Source organism: Amblyomma maculatum, chromosome 2, assembly GCF_055883805.1.
Source record: "Amblyomma maculatum isolate TAMU_Amacu chromosome 2, ASM5588380v1, whole genome shotgun sequence".
Taxonomy (NCBI): Eukaryota; Metazoa; Arthropoda; class Arachnida; order Ixodida; family Ixodidae; genus Amblyomma; species Amblyomma maculatum.
The window spans coordinates 18,512,585-18,538,727 of NC_139345.1; the positions used below are offsets into that span (position 1 = coordinate 18,512,585).

The following is a 26,143-nucleotide window of genomic DNA, read 5'->3' on the forward strand; positions in this document are numbered from 1 at the left end:
GTTCACTTGTAAAGACCCTATACGCTCGTTAGTGATATATCGAGAATTGTGTGTTCGTGGAATTTGCTAATTCGCAAGCGCCTGTCTTGCCAGGTGTTAAGGTTACGCACAGACCCTTTACCTCCGTTTTGAAAGTTCCTCACCTCTTGCCGCTCCCAACGTCGCGTGCAGGGTCCAAGCAGACGTTCACCGTTCGGTTCCGGCAGGCGGAGGACTACCCTGTCGACCTGTACTACCTCATGGACCTCACGCACTCCATGAAAGAGCATAAGGAAAGGGTCGCCGAGCTCGCCGACGATCTCGGTGAGTGTGCCGCTGGTGGCGAACGACGGCCTTCTCCTGCGTCGCTGCCGCTCATGTGTAGCTCAAATATTCGCTCTCTTTTTTGGGGGCCTCGGTGGCTCAGTGGATTTGTAGGCTGCAGCGCCTTAAGCCTGGGAATGCAATCCCGATCATGCGAAACCCCCATTACAAATTGAACTTTTTCCCGGTGTGACGGCCTAGTCATGAAATGAGCCGCCATCGCGCGGATAGTTCGATGTTTACAGGACGGAAAAAATGTGTTTAAGGCGTCCGTTGATTTGCTGCTCAGGGCTGAATGAGCTCAGGGATCAGCCACGAAGCTTGGCCCCAATGAAGGTTTACGTCAGCGCAGTGCGCGACAAAAAAAATAAATAAATAAAAATAAAAATGACAGTGTGACGATCGGCTGAAGGCATCGTAAAATCTCTTGCCCATCTGTGCTACACAACATATATAGTTAACTCTCCAGCCTGCTGTGGCGATGCGTCACTCTGCGGGCGTTCGGGACACTCGCGCTGCCGCTGCCTTCTCAAAGCTTCGGGCCATCATGCTTTGGGTTGCAGCGCCGGCGCTAGCTGTTGGGCGGTCGGAAACGCATCCCTTCTCTCTGGAGATGCAGTGAGCCGGTCGAAAACGTGGACTTCGGACTCCCGGTTTCTCACGCGCTCGTTTTGTACTAACTCCATCGTGCCCGCACCGCTGGTTACCTTTTCTTTACTTGCTTGCTTTGTTCTTTTGGGCCGCTAAATATGGGTGCAATGACCCCCTGTGGCGCCGCTCTTACGAATTAAGTTACCCGCTTTCGGCGCCTTTCCCTTCGCTTCTCCGGATCGGACGCTTGTGCGAGGACTTAGACCAGGCATTTTGTTTGTTCACGCATCGCGTGCTATTTGAGGTTTAAAGTTCCCAGGCGGCACACGAGGCTATGAGCACGCCGCAGCGAGCTGTGGGGGATTACTTCGGCGTGCATGCGCTGTCATCGCATAGCCCACGGACTTCTTTCGAATTTCGCCTTGAAATGCAACCGCCGCTTAGATCTCGCGATATTGGGACAAGCAGCTCAACGTCAAAGCCCATGAGCTACCGCGGCGGGTTTTTAAATTCACGATAGCGCTCAGAAACATAGTCTACCCAACATACAGAGAGCACTAATCCACTGTGAAAGTATGAGCGAAAATGTAGCAATTTATGAAGATGTTTAGAAAAAACTTTTTTTTTTTTGTCAAGAGAAAAGCCAGAACCAGGAGGGTTATTAATTATGGCTTGTTTACAGTAGACGTGAACAGGATTACAAGGGAATTACTTCATCTCATATTATATTACGTTCTTAATTTCTTCCTATTTCTACTCTTTTTTTTTTTTTCTGTATCGGTTTGGCTGCGATTCTCGCGAATAGGCCGTCATTTTCGCTTCTGCACCAAAATCGTCGAGTCACGGCTATGATTCCAATTTGCATCGTGCTTAGGCAGAGAAGCTTGAGTGAGTATAGATGGGATCATTGGTGGACGCGAGTAGACGTTGGTATCAGTGAGTCACTCCTTAAAAAGCCGTGATACGCGCGGCTACTGTTGGAATTACATGGAAGTCAACATATTTGTCAAAACGGTTATTTCCTTCCTCCTCATTTCACTCTTGCTCGAATAGAAATATGCAGAATAATTCTTTTTTTTTTTTATTACGCCGTGTATCAATAGACAAACCGAGCATTAATCTTTGTATTCAAAGAAATTAACATTTTTTGACTTACATTCACTTTTGAATGCACCCGTACAGGTGGGGCCAAAATATTACGGCTCACGCTTTGTCTCATGGAATTTTCTCACGCGCTCGGAGACACGATAGTTTCCCGGACTCATACGCGGGCGTTCCAGAAATGCATCAAGCACCGCCTAATTTCCGTTACGTAAGGCGTGGCAACAGTTTGATCCTCTAAGCGTGCTCCGTAATATTATGGCTGAGACTGCTACACGTGGAGCAGTAGTACTTGACCTTGAAATTATAGGCGCACGGTTACCTATCATCGGCGACAGAAGTGGTCAGGACACCGAGCCGATCAGCGAATAGCAACATCGTTCGCCGCACTGCCAGCGTCGCCTGTAGGCGATCCGAGAGTGGCGCGTCCATTTCGCCTACACGATTACACCTTGAGTGGACGGCAGCGATGAAAAAAAAAAAAAAAAAAAAAAAAAAGAAAAGAAAAAAAAAAGAAAAAAAAAAGGGACACATGATTTAATGCAGTTATTCCGTATGGGGATTAGATGCGCTATAGAACGTCGGGTTTCACTTAGTCCAAGGCCCGGTTGTCAAGGTCAAACAGGCTGCATACAAATGCGGGCACTGCAAAATGGTTTACTTGTATAGCGTGCTATGGATATGCCATGACCTTGTGTTCAGGAGCCATTTCACACGGGCCCCGTCGCGGTGGTTCAGTGGAGGCTTCTCGACTGCTGAACCGTAGAACGAGGGTTCGATCCCGGCCGCGGTTTAGATGGAGGCTAAAAGCAAGACTTCCGTGCACTATGCATTGTCACGACGCGTTAAACAACACCAGGTCGTCGAAATTTCCAGAGCCCTCCAGTGCAGCCGCTTTGGGCCGTTGAAACACTGTAAATCAAACTAAATCAAAACAAATGCAATAGCCAGGCGTGTTTATCTATTTTTATTGTGGTTTCTTTCAAGCGCAAGGAGGACCAGACAGACAAGCAAACATCGACGAAATTTCGGAGTGGCGGCGTAATGCTAGCCCACTAAAAATATATCTCAGTCAAGGAGACATTTGCGTGCACTCGTGCATGGGTCCTTGGCGCTTCTGTCCTCGACTGTACGGGGGTCGTATGCATAACAGGGGTTTTTGCGAACACTTTCAGAAATTGTGAAATATAGGTCAGCCGAAAATTCTTTTTCGACTATTTGGGTTTTCGGTTTTCGACTAACTCGAAAACTCGTTTTAGGAAGGAATATTTAGCCTTGGTACTGTCGGCGATTTTGACTGTTAATTATCTAAAATTTACTAATCACAATTTTTAATGCGGCGCGTTAAAGGCCCGCTCTCCAGAAAATCCGGATTTGTCGGCGTTGGCCTAGTGGTCTAAAAATCACCGGCATGGCTTTAGGAGTTGGCATTTGGCAGGTCACGTGGTCATGGAGGCACTGATTCGTCAGTGTGCAGTATGACGTCACTAGACAATATGCCCGACCATATAAAGGAGGCTATGGCTCACTTACCAAGAGCCGACAACTCGGGCAGCTTGTTTGAGACGGAGGTTGAGTATCGCAAACGCGGTAGCTTATCGCAATGAAAGTTTGTCAACAGCTGACAGCGCGCGTCTGTAAAGCGAGCCGGAACCATCTGGTCGCCTGTTGCTATGTGTGTTTGCTGACTCCTAGGGCCGTCTGTTGTTGTTATGTCTGCCGTTGCATGCTCCGGCCCAGCTCGTGTTCTCCCTTCTTCTTACATGCTCTCAAGCCGAGAATAAACCTGAGTCATTTGCATGCGCGGCGCTATGGGGTGAAGGCGCTATTGGGTGACGGCCGGCCGGCCGTCATTGTGTAGCATTACTAATCCAATGAGGGTGATGGAAGCGAACCCTTGAATAAGCGCCACTCTTATAGGCCACGCAGGTGCGTTAATTTGCATGGCTTGGGCAAAGCGAGGCTTCATATCTAAGTCGGGTGGTCTTTCACACAATGTGGTAGATTACGACGATTAGTATGTGTGAGATAACAGAGCTGCAGATTAAGATAGTGATTAGGCGAGCAGCAAACTGCGCGAACGTGGATCCGCGAAGGAAGCCGGCAGACAGGAGCCATCGCGTCATGCCCTTAAAAGAGGAGCCAAAGTGTCCCCTATATATTTTTAATTAATTAGCTTGTGCTTTCGGGAAATGGCGAATTCATAGACGCGGAAAAGAAGCCGTAACAGTTTTTAAGAACAAAAGTTCAGCTCTCACTGAACTCCGGCGGCGCGAGGACGGAAACCGCGCGGAATCAAAATAGCGCCATGATCTAGATCAGCGCCAACTCATCGTCTGGGTCAGAGCGGCAGCGGAAGCCACCGGTGTTATGAAATAAAAAAATGTCCAGTACGTACGTTCATGCCCTGTAATTCGCTCGATAAAAGTCCACTCTGTCAGTCAGAGCGCGTGAGAGAAGCGGCGACTTTTTCGTGCTGCAAGGTCTACCGACCCCAGCTCTAACTTCCTGAGGCTACAACACTGTACTGTGCAGTTCCTTTTGCGTTGTGACTTGGAGTGAGAGAAAAAAAAAAAAAGAATCGTCAACGCCAACCGCATGACCGCCGTTTCTGAGAGCAAAGAAGCAAGAGAGAATACATACGCTTGTACAGAGCAGACACTGCAACGCACCACCAGCAATTGTTTACTTTTCACCGAACTTCCGGCGCACATCAGGCGCTCTGCTGCGCTTTCGAAAGAGGGAGGGGGGGGGGGGGGCAGCAACGGATTTCCTCGCGCTGTTGAGCTCTGGGAGGCAACCTTGTACTTGTTTAAAAAGCTGATATAACATCTTCTTGTCCGTGGCTAGGAACAAAGGGGTAACGAAAGATGTTATAGTTAATATTAGTTCATAAGCACATTTTTGAAGCTATAGTGATACCCTCAGCGTGTTTTTTTTTTAATATTTCGTCTTGAACAAATGATGCTCATATTTCGAATATTTTTATTTTATTTTAATTTTTGAAAATACCCTCGGAAACATCAGTCGTAAGATCATAGCATGCAGTTGGGATGGTGAAACTCCGCTTCAAAAAAAAAAAAAAAGAGTGACCCGCTTCAGCGTCTATTTTTCAGGTGCTTATGAAGTGTTGCGCCGTCTAGAAGCGGCCAATAAAAGCTCTTTGGTGTTGCCAATTGCCTTCTGAAAATCGGTTCGTTTATTGTTTTCTTTTTCCTCTTAGTTACCTCTACGACTCTTACGCCTAAGAGTTTGTACTAAAGCACCTCTTCAGCTGATTTTATTTGTCATGTGATGGTGCATTTATCAACAATGTGAAAATTAACAACTTAGACACAGTTTCCTTCAGTCGCGGACGCCGCCTATCCGTATGCATGCGAATTTTAACCGATAAAAACCGCCGTTTCTTGATTCATGGGCCCTATGGGCATTTTCGCAACTGGTAATATTAAAGAGCGACCTGACATGTTCGCTGCTCAAGCCGTGCTCTACAGTCGTAGGAGTAAAAATGGTTGATGTAACCGGCATATATAATGAAGGGCTATTGCAAATGCAGTGGCTGCTTGCTTTCAGTTCATACAAAGTGTGCCAACGTATATAATCGCAGTGGAGAACATGCTGAACGTGACTAAGAACTTCCGCCTTGGCTTCGGCTCTTTTATCGACAAGGTGGTCCTGCCCTACGTGGATACCACGCCCGCCAGGTGAGCGCGATCTCATTACCATTGACCTCCTCACCGTTAACCGTCTCAGCTCCACCAATTGATAGCTGTACTTCCTGCATGTTGCATAATAAGTGGCTTGTACTGCAACCTTAGTCCAGTGAAATCGTTTGCCTTCAATGCTGCGCAACAATTAATCTCTGCACTTCCATTAGCGGTGATTCTGGTTAAACTTAACCATATCATCTTCTGTAGCAGGATGCGGGATCGAATCCCGCGGCCGCGGCGGCTGCTTTTCGGTGGAGGCGAAAAGCAAGTCGACCGTGTGCTGTGCGATGTCAGTGCACGTTAAATAACCCCAGGTGGTCGAAATTTTCGTAGCCCTCCACGGCGGCGTCTCTCATAGCCTGAGTCGCTTTGGGACGTTAAACCCCATAAACCGAACCAACCAGCCTATATCCTGTAGCTGTCACCGGCGCGCCTTGTGGATATCTGTCGCCTCGCCGGTATTCGGCGTAGGTCTGTGCGTTTGCATCGCGGCGCTGTCGAGTGCTGTTAGATCGTAGACATGTTGTCAATGGCGCAGGCTGCAGAACCCGTGCCACGACAGCGAGTGCGAGCCACCATATGGATTTCACCACCAGCTTGCGCTGACGCCCAACAGCAGCCTCTTTACCGTAAGTATATGCGTGCTGCGCACTCATCGGGACCACGCTTGTACTGCAACGTGCCCTCTGGTCGCAGGAGAAAGTGTCCTCGGCGGGGCTGTCCGGCAACCTTGACAACGCGGAGGGCGGCTTCGACGCCATCATGCAGGCCGTCGTGTGCAAGGTGTGCGCAAATCATCCAGCGCCCTGCCTCATGTGTGTCATCACGCGGCTCCATCGTATCTTCGCAGGACGCCGTCGGCTGGAGCCAGAGGTCCAGGAAGGTCCTGCTGTTCGCTACAGACTCCATCTTCCACTCGGCGGGTGACGGCCTGGTACGCGGCTTTCGGCCTCTGTAGGCTAGCATCACGGCAGGCAACGTAATTAACAACATATGCACATAAAATGAAAGAGCTGTGACGTATTCCACAACTTTCTCCGTCTACGACAAAATCATGTTCGAAAATGAAGACGTCCGCATTTTTTGCGGGGTGCATGCAGTCACAATGACCAACCTAAATGTTAATTATTGCCTTCAGATATTTATAGATGCTTAGCTCTCCTTTCGCGGTGCTTCCCTTTTTCTGATCACCAACCCCGCTTGCAGCTGGGGGGTGCCATCAAACGCAACGACGAAGAGTGCCACCTTGACGAAGACGGCTTCTACTCCGAGAGCACGGAACAGGTACGATACGTGGCTCTTCTCTCGTCGTGTGCACAACCTCGTCGTTGACGAGCGTTGTGAGCGCACGTGCGTTGAGTGTTAATGCGCAGTCTTCGAAGAAATTTGTGCGATTCCACTTGATAAGCATCTAACGGGCAATGTTTAAAGCGAAATTGGCATGGTAGTCACGATGGATTCCTTACAGTATTTATTTTCAGACTCACGTTTTAGTACATATACATTTTGTATTTTCTCCAGCCATGTATTTGTATTCTTAATGGTTTCTACTTTGCATTGCACATTTTACTATTAATTCATATCTTTTATGTACTGACAAATATTTTTGCCCTTCCTGCTTGGGCCTATTGCAAGGGTCTGTATTATTTTCTAATAAATAAGTAAATAGGATGGCTTTTATAGAGTGCTTTTGGTACCCGCACCGCCATCTGTTGGCTGAAACAAAAAGTTTGTGTAGACGAGCCATACTCGTTATAAACGGGACACAGGGAGTCACAAAGCGCACGACGATCCAGCTAGGCTAGGAACTGAAACGACAGTTTGCTTGTAAAGAACCTGGTTCGTTCACGTTCGCTACACCATGGGTACAAAATTAAACTGTTATGTCGCGCGCGTGTACTTGTCGTTCGCTTGTCGTCCTTTGATGTGGGCTATTAGCCGGCGCTGTTTTGCTCAGTATCTCCTTCGAACATGCAGTGCGAAAGTCTGAGTGCATATCATCTTAGTAAATGACACATATAGCAATGTCGCTAGATTTCTGCGGCTGGAAGCAGGGAACGCCTGCTCAGCAACAGAATCCCACCGGCTTGAGCCGCCGCTGCGGGCACGGAACGAGAGGTTATTTTTCAAAGGTGCTGGTCAGAACGAAGGAGGAGGAGCAGTCTGTGTGCATCGAAGCGTCTGTAACTACATACAGGCGACGGGCAAGAGGTTTAATCCTACGCTTCATATGACCATAGAGCATATGTAAAATTTTCTGAAACTTAATTTATTTGTTTCGCTTCGGAGTTCTTTTTCTGCGAAACCTTCGCTACGCCATGTACCAGCCAAGATAACCTGTCCAGCCGCATGACCTTCAACGAACCAGACGTCACAGTGTGACTGTATAGTTTAACCTACCACCACTCGACCTTTGACGGCAGGTACAGCACTGCGTGTTCCCTCTTGTAGTTGGCGGCGTCCTCGACTCCATGATCGTGGCAATGTAATCACGGCAAAACCATGTCTGCTCATGCCTAAACTTCACGAAAGCAAAAACAAGCAAAACCGCGCTTTCGTTTACTAGGTTTAACAGGGTTAAATCTTATCCGTTTTTGTGTTCTTACCGCTTGCTTGTACAACTGTTTCCGCCCACTTTTCGCCTCACTTGTGTAAAGTCCTTTTACACTTGTGTAGTGGTTCTCTTTGCGTCTGCTAATAATATATATATATATATATATATATATATATATATATATATATATATATATATATATATATATATATATATATATATATATATATATATATATATATATATATATATATATATATATATATATATATTGTTTTCTGCTTATTCTTTATATCATGTAGTACAACGTATTTCGTTTAGATCGCATGCAAAGCTCTTGCAAGTGCAGCTTGTGTCATCGTTGTTAGAAACCGAATAAATGCCCTGCCAGCTGAGTGCATACAATCTTTGACGAAGCACTCTGTTTTACGCTGCGCTTGCTTACAACGCTGCGTGCACGTCGCTGCTTCTCTCGGTCTATCTGGGTTGCGAGCAGGGCAATTTATTTTATACAGCCTAAACTAACTAATGTCGATCTGGGTCGCCGTCGCAGGACTACCCGTCGCTGAGCCAGATTGTGCGCGTGGTGCAGCAGCGCAAGATCAACCTCATCTTCGCAGTGCCGGAGAAGGCGTTCGACGTGTATGACACGTTGAGCAAGTTCATTGAGGGCTCCTCCGTGGGAACGTTGGCCGGCGATTCGTCCAATATCGTCCAGCTTGTCCGCGACCAGTACTACGTGAGTGATCACGCATGTTCCTTGAAGCCCAGACTGGCGTGAAAAGCAGAGACACTTGAGCCGGAGCACTATATAGCGATGGTCTGGGTCAGGGCGCCAACAAGGAGAGAGTAACAAGAAAAAAAAAAAAAAAAAAAGAAAAAAAAAAAAAAAAAAAAACAAGCTGCTTACGGGTACGTGAGGCATGCCGTGTGCATGACTAATCTGCGAAGAAGTCCAACCTTGGAAGCGGAGCAGCGTCTAATTACTGCTAAGCACGGCGGATCACTGAAATACCCGCCGTGACACAAAACTTACTACTTTAGCTCCAGTTGTCGCTCGTTTGATTAAGTACCTTGCGCACCAGAAGCTGAGCTTGGCATTTGAACAAAGAGCGATCAGCCGTGATGCCACATTTGCCTCTTCCAATGTGCTTCAGCTTCGCTAACGGCGGTAGGGTGATTTAAAGGGAGGAGAAACTGAAGTTGGACCATATAGAGAGGTTAGCGACAAATAGGCATTACTTTCACTGAAAACGGAGCTTTTTATGAGGTGGAAAAAGTCGGAAAAGAAAGAACAGGTGTTGCCACCAGCAGCAGATTTGGCAGGAAAGTTGAACTGTCGCATGAATCCCAGAGACTTGCCTATATACCTCCATTCACTTAATGGTAATCGCAGACTCATTTTTCCCGCATTGCGGTTACCGGTTTAAATCGAGCTTCGGGGAAATTAATAAAATCAGTTTTCTCAGAAGAAAATGCAACTTTTCCGACCAGCCAATTAGCCTAAACGTAGCCAATAATGATTTCGTTTATTATATGTATATATATATATATATATATATATATATATATATATATATATATATATATATATATATATATATATATATATATATATCGTCTACCCATCGTTCTCAAATTTTTGGGTCTCGAATTCTTGAACAGTGTCGCACTTGGAAACGCACATGTGGCGTTTCATCTAAAAAAAAGTGGCAATTGATATTTGTGTTCGCGTATTCTGCATTTGCCGACGTAAACATCGTTATGTTGGTCGTTTCATTGCGGTTTATTACTCAGATGGGGGAAGTATATGTCTGAGTTCGTCTCAGTTAGCGACGCATAAAGACACAGGTCGAAGCAATTACTAGGTATCACCACCAGCGGAGGCACGTTAACCATGCATCTCTAACACGATTGATAGCGGTGACATTGGCGTAGGTCGGGCTACTCCGGGATCAGTTGCATGCGAGAGCACTCTATACCGCTGAGCGCGCATACTGTCGCGTCCCGATTGAGACATCGAAACGGGTGCTCCGCGAAAGCCGGAATGCGGGCGACATTGAACACGATCTTTTACGGTAACACCGGGTGTATAATGTGGCGGCAGGCAGCTCCTTCTACCTAGCGTAGACTCAGCGCACTCGCCCTTGGCGAACTTTGTGTGAGTGGCAGAGAGACCTGAAGCTCGCATACAGAATGCAACCGCTCTTCTACATGTTGGATGCGAGCTCTCCCTGCTTCCTGCATTCCTGACACCATGCTTCGCTCGTACTCTGCCTTATCACAACGACAACGCCCAGCCGTTCCGAGTTGCGAAATTGGCTATATCGCTTTTTTTTTTTTTTTTTCTAGCTGCAAGTGACGATGCTTCGCACTATCATGGTGTGGTCTGTCAGATATGCGTTACTTGTGCTTTGCCTGATTAGGAAGTTATCACAAGGCGGCGCCTACATTTAGCCCTTGATGTAAGGGAGGGCGAGAAAAAAAAAAAAGAACGAAAGACGCGTGGTCGAGATGGCTGGGAGAGAGCCGGACAAAGAGTTTGGCGGAACGCTATGCGCGTTGCTTAGCCGAGACGTCATATACGGTAGCGTGCCAAAGACGTTGCAGACAGGAGTGTCGATGCTCCCCGTTTCCATACTTTTACTTCACGGCCTTCATCATAGTGTTCGAAAACGCGGTATCAGCATTCTGATCACGAATGGGGAATTTCAGCCGGCATTACGCATGTGTATTTCCTCTGCTGTCAAGCGAAACCGTTGACTTGTGCAACCACCATATAGTGGCGGCTCCTTCTAAAGTTGCGTATAATTACAAATTGCGGGCCTGATATCGTAATTAGCGACTTATTGCCACGGGTTCTTTCGGTGACCCGAGATGGTAGTGGACAGGCCTGTCCTTTGACTATATATTGAAGTTTTGCAACCGAAGTGGTCACCATATACCTTCTATTTAGTGGATTGTATTAAAGGCATGTTAAATAAATTCCTGCTCGTTTTTCCGCCGTTTTCATGGCCGGCCCCGTTAGTGACCATAAAGTGGTGTGGTGTGCCTCGTGTTGCAGAAAATTCGCTCCGAGGTGGTCCTCAAGGATAACGCGCCCGAATTCCTAAAGGTCAGCTACAAGAGCCGCTGCCTGCGCGGGTGAGTGTCACAATTAAGCCTCACATCGAGGGCTGCGGGAGGAGATATCCCCATCCGGCTCATTCTGCAGCGTGCGTCTTCCTGCAGGTCCGGGTCCGAGAGCCAGACCAATGCGTGTGAAGGCATCCGCGTCGGAGACGAGGTGAGAGTTGAGGCAGATTCACTTATCACTTATGCTTGTTCTGCTTCATATTGTGCAAAAGGGACGAGCACAATTAAGCACAAATATCATAGACGCGAAGAGGCAGTTATATCTTATTTCAAAATAGTCTTTTCTCCATGCTTTGGCTGTAAACCACTTAGAGTCGGAATTTTACGGCGAAAGACTTTTTTCTAGCCGGCGTGTGCGTGCGTGCGTCCGCGGCAAGAATGATTAGGATGGTTTCAGTACTAATAGTTAATTAATGATGTAGTAATAGGTTTACGAACATTAATTAACAATAGCTAGTTAATTTTAAATAATTAATTAAATAATAATTATACTTAGTTACTTAGTTAATGCAAATTAGTCAATTACTATTATTACATGCGTGTGTACGTCCGCGAGAACTGTCCCACTTTACGAGATTCCATGGGATACAGCGAGACTCCGACGACATATCACCATGGTGACCTCATGACAAGTCGTGTTTAATAAACGGAACTCACGCCATCATGATGTCATGCCCTGTCATGACCGATGATGCCACCTTGAGACAACCAACCAACCATCTCCCAACCTTCTGCCGATGAATATGGTCTTCCATCTGTCAGTGTGTCTCCGGCCAACCAGTGATATATGTACCTCAAGGTTCGTTGCGAGATGTGGCTTCAGGTTCCTGTAGATCAAGGGTCTTAAAGTCACATTGTTAGGCGGGCCGCGAGGAGCAAATGTCGCCCCTCGTGGGCCATTAGCCGAAAATAAAAATAAATAAGATAAATTAGGCAAAAGAAAACAATAAAAATAAACCAAAACATCTGACACTAAATACTAATAAATAATAAAGTTAAGATCAACCATATGTCGTTCCCAGATATCGCCTAGCTCTCATTCTTGAAGGGAAGGAAACGCGGCGAGTGCTAGATCGATTAAACGATGGGCGGGCGCCACTTAGGTTTGCTCGGAGAGAGCTACTGAAAGGGTACAACGCAAATACCACTTATCCCCAAGGATAAAAAAAAAAAAAAAAGTAGACGTTAGATGAAAAAACCGGTTGTCCGGCGCTGCCTCTTGGAGTTAACTGACGCCTGTCCGAAATTAACGCAAATTAGGGAGCCAATCGCTCTTTTTAATTCCACAAAGAACGTATACCGTCTGGGAACGAGGCCATCTAGCTTATTTTAGTTGGAAACTGAATGTCGTGGTATGAAGCCCACTCATTAAGCTGGGCCATGCATTCGGAACAAAGGCTGGAATTTTCGAAGCCGGCGTTCCGCGTGTTCGGTACCTCTGCTATAGATCTAAGCGGGAACTGTGAAGTAGTGAATGTTCAATTTACGACTATATTATTGGAAAAATGACACACTGGAGACTCCGCGGAAAACATTCTCTTGAAGTAATTTTTGTTCGTTTGTACATTTATCCTAAATTTATTGCTCGCTAAAACACCTAGAATTTTCTAGAATAATTTTCTACTTTGAATATAGCATTTAAAGAATCACGACGAAATTAATACAACCGCACGCAAACATTTCGACTACATAATTAAAAGAAAAACGAATTCTTGTTGAATATTAAAAAAAAAAAAACAATTTTAAATTAGAGAGCATTGTGTATAGTATCAAGGACAATCTTCGTTGCAGTGAATTACATAACAGTAACTATAGTTGACGTAAAGAACCGAGATAAACTTACGCGTGATTCGAAAATGAGAAAAACGTAGATGTTATCGCGCACACCAGAGGAGAAGTTCGTGTACGGCCACTTTCCGCCTCGGCGGAAGGCGCGCAGGAATAACTGTTCTGGTATAAGCAGAGGAGAGATGACCAGAGTGTTTAGAAATTGAGAGTCCTCAGATATGTCCTCAACGGTATCTCTGCCTGCTGTCTTTAAGCTGTTAGCCCAGGGACAAACCAATAACCGAATATTTAATGGCAGGGCAGAGACTTGAAGGTGAGCCAGTGGTCAGTGGCGCAAAGGATTCTTTCTTCCTGTCGAGGTTGCGGGCACTAACAGGAATGATGCGGCGCACAGGTCGAGTTCGAAGTGAGCGTGGAGCTGCCCCGCTGTCCGGACGACGACGCGCAGAGCACAGCGTTCCGCATCTCCCCCGTGGGCGTGGACGAGTACGTCCAGGTGCGGGTGGAACCCATCTGCCGCTGCGCCTGCCAGGAGGTCGCGGTGAGTGCGCCTTCCTCGAATGGGAGAGATGTGAGGAAGATCCTCCGAGGGAGGAAAACCTTCGCATTATTTCTAAACAGCATATCGAAGGGAACCGAAACCTGTCAACATATATGTCACCTTAACCGGCGACCCGCCGCGGTGCTAATATAAGCACCGCGTGTTATATATGTAAGACCTTATATAAATCTTAAGTAATACTTTTCTCCATGGAGTGATATACCTGCAGAAAATGATTTTGTGAGTGGTAATGAGGTTATACTAATTCTTCGCTTTTGTTGTTTCCTGGCCTGTTGATTGTTTCCTCGCATGCTTTACCAAATTTATGTGGGCATGAGGTTGTTATGATTCTCGTGATGTCATTGTGCCGTCATCAAAATCGCAGGAAGCGAACAGCAGCGCGTGCAGCGGCCGCGGCAGCGCGGTGTGTGGCGCCTGCGAGTGCGAGCCCAGCTTCTACGGCAAGCACTGCGAGTGTCTGGGCACCGAACTGCAGCTGCACACGGCACTGTGCCAGAGGTCAGTATTTTCTGCCCCGAAAATACGCTAAACAATTACGAAATCACGATATATGCTTGATCGAAAAGGCTAGATTCAGTGGAGGGATTAAAAAAAAAAAATGTTGAAAAGGTGTTCCATCGACAGTGAGCACCTCATAAACGGACTAAAGCAGCACCTTTTGTACCTAGCACTACTCTGCATTCTGCAGCACAAAGCTGGGCAGTGCACATGCACACTAAGTTTTGACGTTAACCAGCAGGTGACGCAAGCGCACATTAGGGCCACTGAGCAGCAAAACACCGCGAGTCTCCTCCCGCCATTTCTTTTCTTGTGTGCGTGGCTACACCTCCGCTTTTATTTCTTACTATTTCAGGACACAGACTGTGACAGGACGCGGTCTCGCACATTTAATCGGTGGCTATATACATTGTACCGCGAATGCGGTCGCCTGTGTCTTTCACCGCGCGGCTCACGCACCATTTCAGGGCCAGCACGCTTCCGGTGCCAGATCATAGCATGTAAGGTCAAGTTGCACGTGAGGCCTCGGAGCTTTCAGAGGTGCACAGTGCTTTGAGCCTATTTATTTATGGAATTGGATGGATAGGAGCTGCAAGGTGCACTACAACTCGCATCCCTCTTCGGTGCGATTCTGGCGGCACTTTGCCGAACGGCCTTCTGACCGAGTGTCACGATCTCATTTTCTCGTCCACGTCCCGCAGGGACAACACGACCAAGGAGCTGTGTTCACATCGGGGTGACTGCGTCTGTGGCGAGTGCAAGTGCTACGATCCACCGGTTAGTATTCATCGTGCGTTTGGACGTGGGAAAACTTATGCCTTGGCCACTTATGCACACCCTGCCGGCAGGGCAGTGTGGCAGGGGGATCACCTGTAGTGCATTATGTGCATGAAGCACGCTCACATGGCGCAGGGCGTTCCGGGCGGCCGGGTGTTCGGCCGGTGGTGCGAGTGCGACACCTTTTCGTGCGAGCGCGATGTCGAGGGCCGCGTGTGCGGAGGCCCCGAGAGGGGCGTGTGCTGCGGTGGTGAGTGCCGCTGTCGGCCGGGATGGCAGGGCGCCGCCTGCGGGTGCCCCGCCAGCACCGAGACCTGCGTGGCACCTCAAGATGCCGACAGCGGCCGTCTCTGCTCGGGGCATGGCGAGTGTGTGTGCGGACGCTGCGTGTGCAACGCCGACGCCCGGGGACGCTTCGCCGGACCCTTCTGCCAGGACTGCGCGGTGAGTGGGACATTGGACTCCCAGCAGAGCGTCTACTTCTCTGTGCTGCCCAGCTGTATACAGTCTCACGTAGCAATTGTTAAAGGACACATGAAAAGCTATTTCGTGAAATAATAAAACGTGCACAAGCAATAGGTGTTCCATCAATCATCCTCACAGCGCAAAACAATTTAAGCTAGCTTCATTAGCACCGAACTTGTATACGATCGTAAAGGATTGCTGCTCCTCTCCCCCCTCAAGAAAAAAAAAAATCGCGATGCCGCCCGGCCCGTCCTGGCCACGTTACTAATGGGCGTCCAATGAGCGGGCGCGCGCCCAGCAGCCCCACTGACGTCAGTGGGGAGGTCTGCGCGGGGAGATCTGTCGCCCCAATCGGTTGCGAGCGGTCGCCAGGAGCACTTTTAGGAATTATTTGCAAATTATCGGCTCCACGCAAACTTTTTAAATTTGGCTCGAAAACGCACAACGAAACCTCTATCAATTTTTTCCATTATAATTTTACCGCAAATACCATTTCAAGGGCCCTTTAATTATTCACTTCGCTGTTACACCGATAGCAGCTGTGTCAGAATAAAAATATGTAGGAGCTAGTTCGGCAGATTGTAATGAACAGAAGTAATGTTAGAAAAGAGCTGGCATTATAATTAGCTTGTAATTAACGGTGCACCTGACGCACGGGGCACATGAGAGCCATCGTCGGTTATTGGCTGGTAATAGGGTACTAAAATGAAAAACATCTGCCTAAATTTCCAATAAATAACGACCTCTACATTACCAGATGACGTGATGAGCCTTGAATATTTGTTGTGCAAGGCCATAAGTGAAGGACATCAGGGTCTTTATCGGTCAGAGTGACGACGGTGTCGGAAAGTGTACAGTGCATGTACCAGGCATATGTGCATCGTGGTATCTCCCCCGTCCATCACGCGCAGGCGTGCGTGGGCCGCTGCTCCGAGTTCCGCAGCTGCATCCAGTGCATGGTGTTCCAGAGCGGTGAGCTGAGCGAGGAGGAGTGCAGACGCAACTGCAGCGCTCTCAACGTCGTCATAGTGGACGCTGTCGAAGGTAGTAAGTACCCCGTCAGCACGCATCACGGTTTGCTGGTTTTCCTCTTGTCGCTGTCATCCCTTTCAGCGTAGTGCAGCTGCGGCGCTGATGTCGTCTCCACTTTCTCCGTGCAGCCTCCGATCCGGAAGAGCGGAAATGCATCTTTAAAGACGACGATAGCTGCTCATTCACGTTTGTCTACTCCTACGACGAGCAGAACGAGCTGGTCATCAGGGCGCAGTCAACTAAAGGTGAGCGGTTCTTAGCGTAACGCACGACTGCTGGGCTGCTCTATTAGCCTCAATTTAACACGCCGATACCACAGAGAATATTACTTCGTGTCATTATTCTCTCACTTTAACCCAAAGTTATGATTCATACTTGATTTGCTTGTGGCCATGCTGCCGTCAACTGTAATTTCGTTGCGCAGTGGGTTATGCGAGACAACCGGTGTTAATGTACCTCTCAACTCTATAGCAAGGATGGCTTGACAGGCCAATAGCCACGCGAAAATAATAATAAAAAAAACATTTTAGTCATTATCTTTATCAGTCCAACAATACTTGTGGTCAAAGTGAATGCCGTCTATTCAGCCGATTGCTTACTGTGCCTGTGCACTGTGCGGCCCCATTCGCGAAGCAAGCGCCTTGAAGTTGACTGCAGTCAGGAGCCACTCAGCTATAGGTATTCGTTTGTAAGGGCCGTCCGCTGTTTTTACTTGACCGCTCTTATTGTTGACAAGAGTGAGCAGTAGGTAGATTCACACATAACTGGAAGCTTTATTTACAGGCAGAAATATTTGGGCAGGCGATGGGGCGGAGGGTACGGATGTCAAAGAATCGCGAGCAGCGGTTTCGTCGCCCCTGATATAACGTATGTAATATAGGAACACTACGTGCCGTCATAATTAATTCTGCTTCGAGAATGTGAAGACAGAATAGAATTATTGTCTTTGCTTTATTTAACATATTTGAAGACTTGAACCTTATGCTTGTCCATTTCGTTCTATCTCGCAGGTGAAATTTCAGTATCTTGGCCAGGTTTTACACAGCCTTTTCCGAGGGCGCATTATTGGCCGCCCAGTTTAATATGCGACTTTAAATGTTTGTGGGCACCTTTTAGTATACCATGTGCCGCATTACCGTTAGGGGGTACTGAGAGCCCGCCCGCCACCAGTGCGCTCACTCTGATTGGTCCCGACGTATGGAAGATCTTGAGGGCGCCAGATGGCGCCAACTATACCCGCCCACGCTATGCACACTATATATGGTCAATAGAGAGAGATTTAGCTTACCGCGATCCGCGATCCGCCACCGTGACTTTCTATCGCGGTGGGCGGGGCGCTCAAGCTGATTGGTCACGACGTGGCAGGTCTGTGTGCCGACATCCAGTATGTGGCGCCATCTATTGGCGTCAAGGGAGGTCTGGGCATGCGCAGTGGAACGCGCGGTGGCGGATCACGGTAAGCTAAAACTCTCTAATGAAAAATTTCCAGTGACTAGCGCACGCCTGCACAGGGCATGCTAACGGCGTCTATTGCGACGTCTCCATGACTTCGCCTTCGGCAGCTGCAAGTTGTTTTCGCGGTCGACTTTTGCTTTTCGTTAGGGCGACTGAAATAAGGCGAATGAATGCTAGCGAGCCTTTCTATAGACAGGATTATTTTTTAACCGTTTTCAAACTTGTATTTCGAAAACGCGAGATATATGTCTGCGCGATCTGTGCAGGCTGGTTTTGCAGAAAGGAAGACATCACGTTTCTAATATTTCAAGCACAACGACTGCACACAGATATAGAGACGACAGGACATGCGCTATACTAGCAACAATTTATTGAGGCAGAGAAACAACTGATTATATAGCCATTACAGGGCGGCGGGTTGTTAATCAGCTTTTTGGCGGCTTTAATAAATTGTTGCTAGTAGCACATGTCCTGCTGTCTTTCTATCTGGGTGCCGTCGTTGTTGCTTTTTAAATATTAGAAGCAATGCACCAATATGCACCGCATGTGTTTCGCAGACATCATGTACGTGCATCGTTAGTGCTTGATGATTAGTAATAACAAATTCATTATGCAACTTTTTGATTTTTCATCGTAAGGGGCAATATTTTACTGTAAAATCGCAGATGAACCACGTTTTTACATTTTCTTAATCGGCAGTGCGGCTTTAAATATTGAATTTCGAAAATGCGAATTTCTTAAGCCTGTTTCTGGTATTGCACATTCAGAAAATGGCTTTCCTCGCATGTGTATTTGATTATGTACAAGCTAACATGGTTTTGACAACATTACCATGCGCGACGACGCCATTATGCAATGCGGAAAGCCAGCTCAATGAAATTCCAATGCGCATTTTTGACATTTGATATTTCGAGCCCCACCGTTGAATAAATTTGAAAACGAGCTCCTCTTTGATTTTGAAAGCCTTCAATTTCGCAACAAGATATTGCTCCTAAAATCTAAATAAAAAAAAGTTGATTAGTTCATTTTATTTAATTAATCGTATATTAATCTAGCTCCAACACGTATATATGATGCCCGCCTTGCTGTAAAACCCACCTGCGCAGACCGTACAGACTTATCTCTCGTAGTTTTCGAAATACAAGCTTGTAAACGGTATCAATAATGATTGGTGACCTAGACAGGAAAAGTAGAAAGGTAGGCTTGAAAATCAATATGCAGAAGACTAAGGTAATGTTCAAAAGCCTCGGGAAGGAACAGCAGTTTACATTAGGTAGCGAAGTACTGGAAGTAGTAGGCGAATATGTCTACTTAGCACAGGTAGTAACCGCAGATCCGGACCATGAAAAGGAACTAACAAGAAGAATAAGATTGGGATGGAGCGCATTTGGCAAGCACTCGCAGATTATGTCTAGCAGCTTACCGGTATCGCTAACGAGGAAAGTATATAACAGTTGCATCTTACCTGTACTCACCTATGGCGCTGAAACGTGGAGGCTAACCAAGAGAGTTCTACTTAAGTTGAGGACTACCCAGAGGGCTATGGAACGAAAAATGGTAGGGGTAACATTAAGAGATAGGAAGCGTGCAGAGTGAGTCAGAGAAATAACTCAAGTTACCGACATTCTAGTGGAAATTAAGAATAAGAAATAGACATGGGCAGGACATGTAGTGCGAAGAGAGGATAACCGATGGTCGCTTAGGGTAGCAAACTGGATTCCAAGGGAAGGAAAGCGTAGCAGGGGGCGGCAGAAAGTTAGGTGGCGGATGAGATTAAGAAGTTCGCAGGGGTCAAGTGGATGCAGCTAGCACAGAACCGGGTTAAGTGGAGAAATATGGGAGAGGCCTTCGCCCTGCAGTGGGTATAGTCAGGCGGATGATGAAGCGGTTTCAAAAATCACCCTATGGATGTGATATAGTGTTGTGCCGGTGGGGTTATTACACGGTATCCCACCGTCAACAGGGTTGTGCCAAGGAGTTGGTTGCGTAGCACTCGTCGCCCGTTTCGTGAACGAGGGCTGTCAGCTCCCTGGGCGGTAGCGATGAATCCGAGTCGGCGCTGGTGAGATGAAGAAAAGGCTTTATACGCCATTTACAGGCATTCACTCAACGGGTTCGGCTCTGGGGCCGAAAGCTAACATAGCCGTACGCGACTGTTCTCGCGCAGCGACGGCCGAGGCGATTTCGCCGCGTCCGCTCTCTCAGGGGGCCGAACTGGTCCCGATAGACGCTAGCGACGAACTCACACTCGGAGTCTCGAACGGAAGCACTTGAGTCTCAGTAAACCGAGAATCCGCTGACGCTCAAATGGTCCAATCCTACGGCAGCACTTTCGCAGGGCCAATGGGAGAGCTTGCTGCGCTCTTGCTTCAAATATGCCGCGGGACGAGAAGGGGTCCGTCCACCGCCAGGGCCACGGCGCCGAGCTGTCAGGATGCTCAGCTCATGTTCAAACATATCGCTTCTCTCCCCTTGGCATGGCTCGCCTTTAGTGCACCGGTGCTGTGCAGAGAAGTATCCGGATTTTGTGAAGGAGGCGTTCACCGGAGAAGTTTGGCGTCCGGCTGAATTTCTGGGCGGCTTTGGCCGGGCACAACAATAGTTAGTGAAGCAAGTATACTGCACATTCGTGATAATTGCAGATTAATAGCGCGACTCAAATTTAATCTCTTTTTCCTTTTCTCTTGACGCTGCTTCCGCGCATGTGTCATGCTCGGCTGCTTGCGTTTTACGCGTGCGGCGCAGACCAGTGGCAGGAAACTTGCATAGAAGTCCATCTTCGGTCTCCGTTTAAGATACTAGCCCCAATTCCTCATAGCGGCCGGAGGAAAGCCTACTGAAGCGGTGTAAAAAAACGTCGTTGTCGTCGTGCGCAATTCGAACCACCACCAGCGAGAAAAGCAATGCCAGCGCCTTACACAACTCCGCCACTGCCGCATTTTATCGCCCCGCATGCGCGCACAGAGAGTCTTGATACACACCAGTTTCTTTCAGTCGCCAAGTGCGCTGAAGTAATTTAAACCGAAACTAGTGAGAGTTCCTAATCTTGACGCAGATTGCGGCCGTGAGGCCGTCACGTGGTACATCGTGGGCGGCGTGATCGGCGGCATCCTAATCGTCGGCCTGGTTATCGTGTGCGTCGCGCGCCTGCTCGTCTACCTGAGGGACCGCATCGAGTACAAAAAGTTCGACAAAGAGATCCGTGAGACCCAGTGGGGCACGGTAAGTGAGCACTTCGCAACGTCCTCGCGTTCACGTCGCGTTCTTCCTTCCGGGATTGTCATGACGGAAGTCTGGGGCTGCTTAAACTTTGGCGCCCAATAACGTTTCAAGTATAGAAGCTGTTTGATCATATGGTGAGATGACTGGCTGTCCTGCATCTTTGTCTGACACGGGTGTGCTAAGAAGCGGGCGCTTCGTATTTGGCGTGGCTTGACTTAGCTATAGTGTGTGGAGCTTATCACTGGTTTAATAAATGTACCCAAAGTAAATGATGGGTGCCAGGAGAGGATGGCAAGAAAACAAATTAAATAATTTCTACGGTATATTTCTTAAACGAAGCTTAGCTGAAACGATATTTATGGTAACATTCCAGTGCAGCATATATATCCGTATAATGGTTTCGCTGGCCACCGCCCGAGATCGAGTCGCCAGATAGCTCACCCAGTGGCTCGCAACAGATGAGGGCGACACAGTCTGTCAACGTTGTTCGTAGCCGCCCCTTCCCGTTGACGTCAACCGGCCTTACGGATGCACCAAGTGACGCGGGTGGTGCCTGAAAGGTCCTATTGCGACTTTACTATTTTTTTTGTCTTGCTTGGTAACGTGCACTGCGTTGAGGGGGAGAAACGCAGAATGTGAGTTGAGACTTTCATAAAAAAAAACTAAAAGAAGTGAAGCCGAAGTGAACACCGGAGAACTGTGGTCAAACCACAGTCTTGAGAATTGCAGAGGAGAAGGGCTGCATTTCCTATCGCTTACCTAGAGGGCCACTGTCCTCTAAGGAATTCAGAATCTGCTGGCACACCTTTCTCTCACTTGTGATCCCACAGGGGACACTTATTAAACGACGTCTTTGAAAGCGGTGATCACACAAAATGTAAATGCTCAGACAGGTGAGGATAAGAAAACAACCAAGCGAGCCTCGCGTGTAGTTGCCTCCTGTGCTGTTTTCCTAGCCGTTTTTCATTTTGTCCAATCTCGAATTTACGTTTCAAATTCGTTCATGAATTTGCATAATACCGCTGGCGTGCTCAACTTCTGAGTTTGTGGAAGCCCGCCATGCATTTTATTTGAATGCTAACTGACTGCGGCGCATTCATTCGTCACTCTTGGCTAGGAGAGGTTTACAACGAGATCTCGGGCACTTGTATGCGGAATCACCACGAATAAGTTTCTGGCATTTGATAATTGCTTAAAACCGCGCCTTTGAAACGCCCCGCCACCAAATTCTTTTTCCCCTTGACGTCTGACACAGGTGATTTTGATTAGCGCGCACCACATCTCTGCGGTGTCTTTCGTGTGGAGGCTAAGATCTTCTCCGCGAGAATATTTGATTATCTTTCTTCGTGAAACCTGCTTGCTATCACAAGCTAACATGCGTGTTCTCTTGTTTCCGCTGCATTTTTGACGACCAGGACACGAACCCCATCTTCAGGAACGCCGTGTCGGAATTCCGAAATCCAACGTACGAGTCGGGGCGGCAATACGTGCGCAGCTGATGGACGCCCCTGACGCGGAGTTCCGCGCTATTCGTGTCGTCCTTGAACGGGAGGACACTATAGGCTGACAGAAGGGCACGGCTTGTCATCATCATCGTCAAGCCAAGGAGCACATGATCATATGAGCCGTGGCTCATGCCTGTGAACGTTTTCCGATATTTAGTTTTATCTCAACGTCATTACTTGACAACTCAATTTTGCATATGCTGTTTCCTTATGCGGAAACAACAGGTGTTCGGAAACGCTAGTGTCAACATCTAGTGGTGAAGATAATGTTGTGATACGTTGTTTTTCTGTTCCTGCTCGCCCACTGGAGGTTTCTTTTGTTAACATAATCGGCATGCAAAAGTTGTGTCTGCATTTTCCTAAAAGCAAGCATATGCGTTTGTTGTCGTCACGCTACAGCCTACGCGGTACACAAAAGGTGCACATGCCGCGCGAAGGTGCTATACATTAATTTTGCTTGCTCGGGTCACTTGCTTTTGTGGTTCCTCTTTTGTCGGGACCTGTACCTGGCAGCACAAGATGTCATTTTTCTCTTTATTTTTTCATCCTCGTCAGAAGAAGGTACTCAGACAAGTGGCATTTCTTACTGATCCTATTGCCTTCTAACATTGATGCCCTTTTTGTGTGTGTGTGTGTGTGTGTGTGTGTGTGTGTGTGTGTGTGTGTGTGTGTGTGTGTGTGTGTGTGTGTGTGTGTGTGTGTGTGTGTGTGTGTGTGTGTGTGTGTGTGTGTGTGTGTGTGTGTGTGTGTGTGTGTGTGTGTGTGTGTGTGTGTGTGTGTGTGTGTGTGTGTGTGTGTGTGTGTGTGTGTGTGTGTGTGCGCGCGCGCGTGTGTGTGCCTTAATTGGCTCTCGTTTCCCGATGCGAATACTTAGAACGGCGGTATATATGTGCCAAATGTTATTGCTATGCTTGCGCTGCTATGGGAAACTTCACTTGTATAACTAGGTTCCAAGGGCGCAAGAAATACATTCCACGCAACGAGTTTTCCTTTAAGTTTACTTCCGCCCTTCTTTTTTTCCATTTCCGTTCAGTATATGTTTGGCTTCTTTTTTGGGTCTAACTTAAAGACATGAGCCCCGCTTCAATAATTGTGTCTGAAAACTTTTGACCATGCCATCATATTGTTCGTTTTTGAATTGTGAGCTGCACTCGGTAATGTATAGAGCTTGTATTAGGCTCCTCGAAGCAGTACGGTTTGTGGCGTGTATTTTTTTACAAAGGAGAAAAAAGAAACATCTACATTCAGAGTGAGAAAAGAAATTCCATCCAGCTGACTTCTGTGTACGCGCTCACGAGCACTGCAGAAGGGGTTATCCGCAGTTAGTGTTTATACCGAGTGTCCAGCTAACTTTAGCCAAGGGCGAAAAAATAAAACAGTTAAGATAGGCCAGTGAAATCATTTGTATACAGCTCCCAGCCATATGGCGCACCACAGGCAATTTATTTTAATTCTGCGAATAACTAATCAGTGATTAAGATAATTTTTCTAATTGATTAAGTATTGCCTTTATGCAATTAATGTGATTTGCAAAGTTGGAGAGCATCTTCTGAAACACCAATTTCATTTATTTTCGACAAAGAAAGTCTCACGAGTATCGTTTTTTCCAAGCTCTAAAGAAAGCACGCGAAATACAAAAAAATATCACGTGACTAATCAGATCGTGGTTAGAGTGAACGAAATAATCTTCGGCCGTGATTCGACTGCCAACATATCAGCGGTAGGCTGAAAAACGGTACACGTGAGGCTTTCTTTAACGGAAATAAATGGAATGGGGGTTTTAAAAGGCGCTCCCCAACTCTGCAAATACATTTATTGTCTAAAGGCAGTAGCCAGTAAATTAAAAAAAAAAGAATACTTAAATTATTAATTCGTTATAATTTGCAAAAATAAAAATTACCCGTGGTGCGCCAAATGGCTGGCAGCTGTATGGTTTTTCTGGGCTACTTCAAATGTTTCATTTTTTAACCCTTGGCTAAAGTTAACTTGGCCATCCTGCATACGTTTAACTCAGCTTGCAGTTAAGTTGGAAATTTCGTCATACTAGCCTTATAATGAAATGGGCTCAGGGGTTCACCGTTTAAGCGTGTGTTTTCATGCTTCGGCTTTACTTGCTGCAACGTGTCGCTTGATTGATCAGCACCTGTTACGCAACTAATTTACTGTAACTTCATTGCAATGTTCATTTACTGAGAGGTGACCATCTGTATAATATCGCACAATCCGTGCCGCCGCTGCAAAATGTGGAACAGAGGCGCGACCGTGAGTAACATGGCGTTGATTAGTTTCAAAAATATTCTTTGATCACTAACATTCTTTCCGCATACCTATGGGTGTTAAAGACCTTATCCTGCTGTCGGTTACAGGCTTATGCAGCTTGTTTTGAAAAAGAAAAAAAGAAAGAAAGTGATTAGACGCAATTGATTACTTAAAAATGAAAGAGCAATGAATTGATTACAAGTGCTTGTGACAATTTACATAATACTGTTACCTCACCGTTAAGACCTGCTTGTACTGGGCAGTTCCTCTTTTGCCAAGTTTGTTGTATATTTATGAGCCGTATATGCTAGAAAAGTCAAGCTTAAAGGCGAGCAAGTGCACGCATGGTTTGTGAAATCATTGATGACATTGAAACTCCCCCCCCGTACATCCCCGTAACAATACTTTGCATCTTTGAAAGACAACACATTGCCTCTACGGGTCGTTTATACGGTGGTACATCGCTAACATTTGAATGTTCAATTGCGTTTTCTCTTGCGTCACTTGGGCCTAATATGCCCTGGCCTCCTTTTCTCATGTTTCTGCTCGGCATTCGTGCACACACATTGCTCCGGCTTCTGCGCGTTTTTGTGTTGCCCGTTGCACACTCTTTGTGTGCGTTTTGTTCCTTTTTATACTTTTTTTTTCATACCTGTGTATTACGGGCTAGTCATGGTTCCGCTCGCAACGAGCTTTTTTTTTTTTTTTATCAGTTTGCTGTCTATAGTGTTTTGTCAAAATAAAGCCTGTCATTTAGGAAGTCTCGTAATCATTGATGAATGCCGGGAGTTCACCGTGTTCACTGCCTGTGGAACCGTCTACTTAAAGGTCACGCAACGCGTGGTGTCCGACCCTGAAAATGGACGGTATAGTGAGTGGGCCTCACGGGAGCTATTACATCGGCCCAGAAGTCAACCAATATTGTATCTCTGTGCAATGAACAAAAAGGCGCAAGCTCATCGTCATCATCGCCAAGATTGTGAACCTGTACACGTGTAAGGTGTATTGGTGTTTTAAATGGTGATGTGTACATATATTTTGCATTCGAATTCATGGGTGCGGTAGCTAGCTGCCTGTGTACTACGCTGGAGTAGGCGGGGATCATCGGGTAAATTTCAGGTTCTCGCCGCTCTCGTTAGGAAAATGGCGGCTGGTATGGCGTCAGTGTACACTTATGTGTTGGTGA

At 47.0% G+C, this 26,143-nt stretch overlaps 1 protein-coding gene across 2 annotated transcripts in view; it reads left to right on the forward strand.

Moving 5' to 3' along the window:
• Positions 1 to 25,717, forward strand: part of LOC146198084 (integrin beta-PS-like) — a 49,143-nt gene extending 23,426 nt beyond the window's left edge. Inside the window, exons 5-21 of one of the 2 annotated variants that reach the window (XM_084593397.1) lie at positions 172 to 303; positions 5,603 to 5,699; positions 6,244 to 6,334; positions 6,402 to 6,488; positions 6,556 to 6,639; positions 6,912 to 6,989; positions 8,813 to 8,998; positions 11,324 to 11,403; positions 11,491 to 11,545; positions 13,577 to 13,723; positions 14,109 to 14,242; positions 14,944 to 15,019; positions 15,155 to 15,463; positions 16,396 to 16,531; positions 16,645 to 16,761; positions 21,027 to 21,193; positions 22,609 to 25,717. In XM_084593397.1, coding sequence (XP_084449523.1) covers positions 172 to 303; positions 5,603 to 5,699; positions 6,244 to 6,334; positions 6,402 to 6,488; positions 6,556 to 6,639; positions 6,912 to 6,989; positions 8,813 to 8,998; positions 11,324 to 11,403; positions 11,491 to 11,545; positions 13,577 to 13,723; positions 14,109 to 14,242; positions 14,944 to 15,019; positions 15,155 to 15,463; positions 16,396 to 16,531; positions 16,645 to 16,761; positions 21,027 to 21,193; positions 22,609 to 22,692 — 2,060 coding nt within the window. In that variant the 3' untranslated portion in view covers positions 22,693 to 25,717. The remainder of the gene's footprint in view (positions 1 to 171; positions 304 to 5,602; positions 5,700 to 6,243; positions 6,335 to 6,401; positions 6,489 to 6,555; positions 6,640 to 6,911; positions 6,990 to 8,812; positions 8,999 to 11,323; positions 11,404 to 11,490; positions 11,546 to 13,576; positions 13,724 to 14,108; positions 14,243 to 14,943; positions 15,020 to 15,154; positions 15,464 to 16,395; positions 16,532 to 16,644; positions 16,762 to 21,026; positions 21,194 to 22,608) is intronic. The other variant, XM_084593398.1, reaches the window with a different exon arrangement.
• Positions 25,718 to 26,143: the final 426 nt, after the last annotated feature.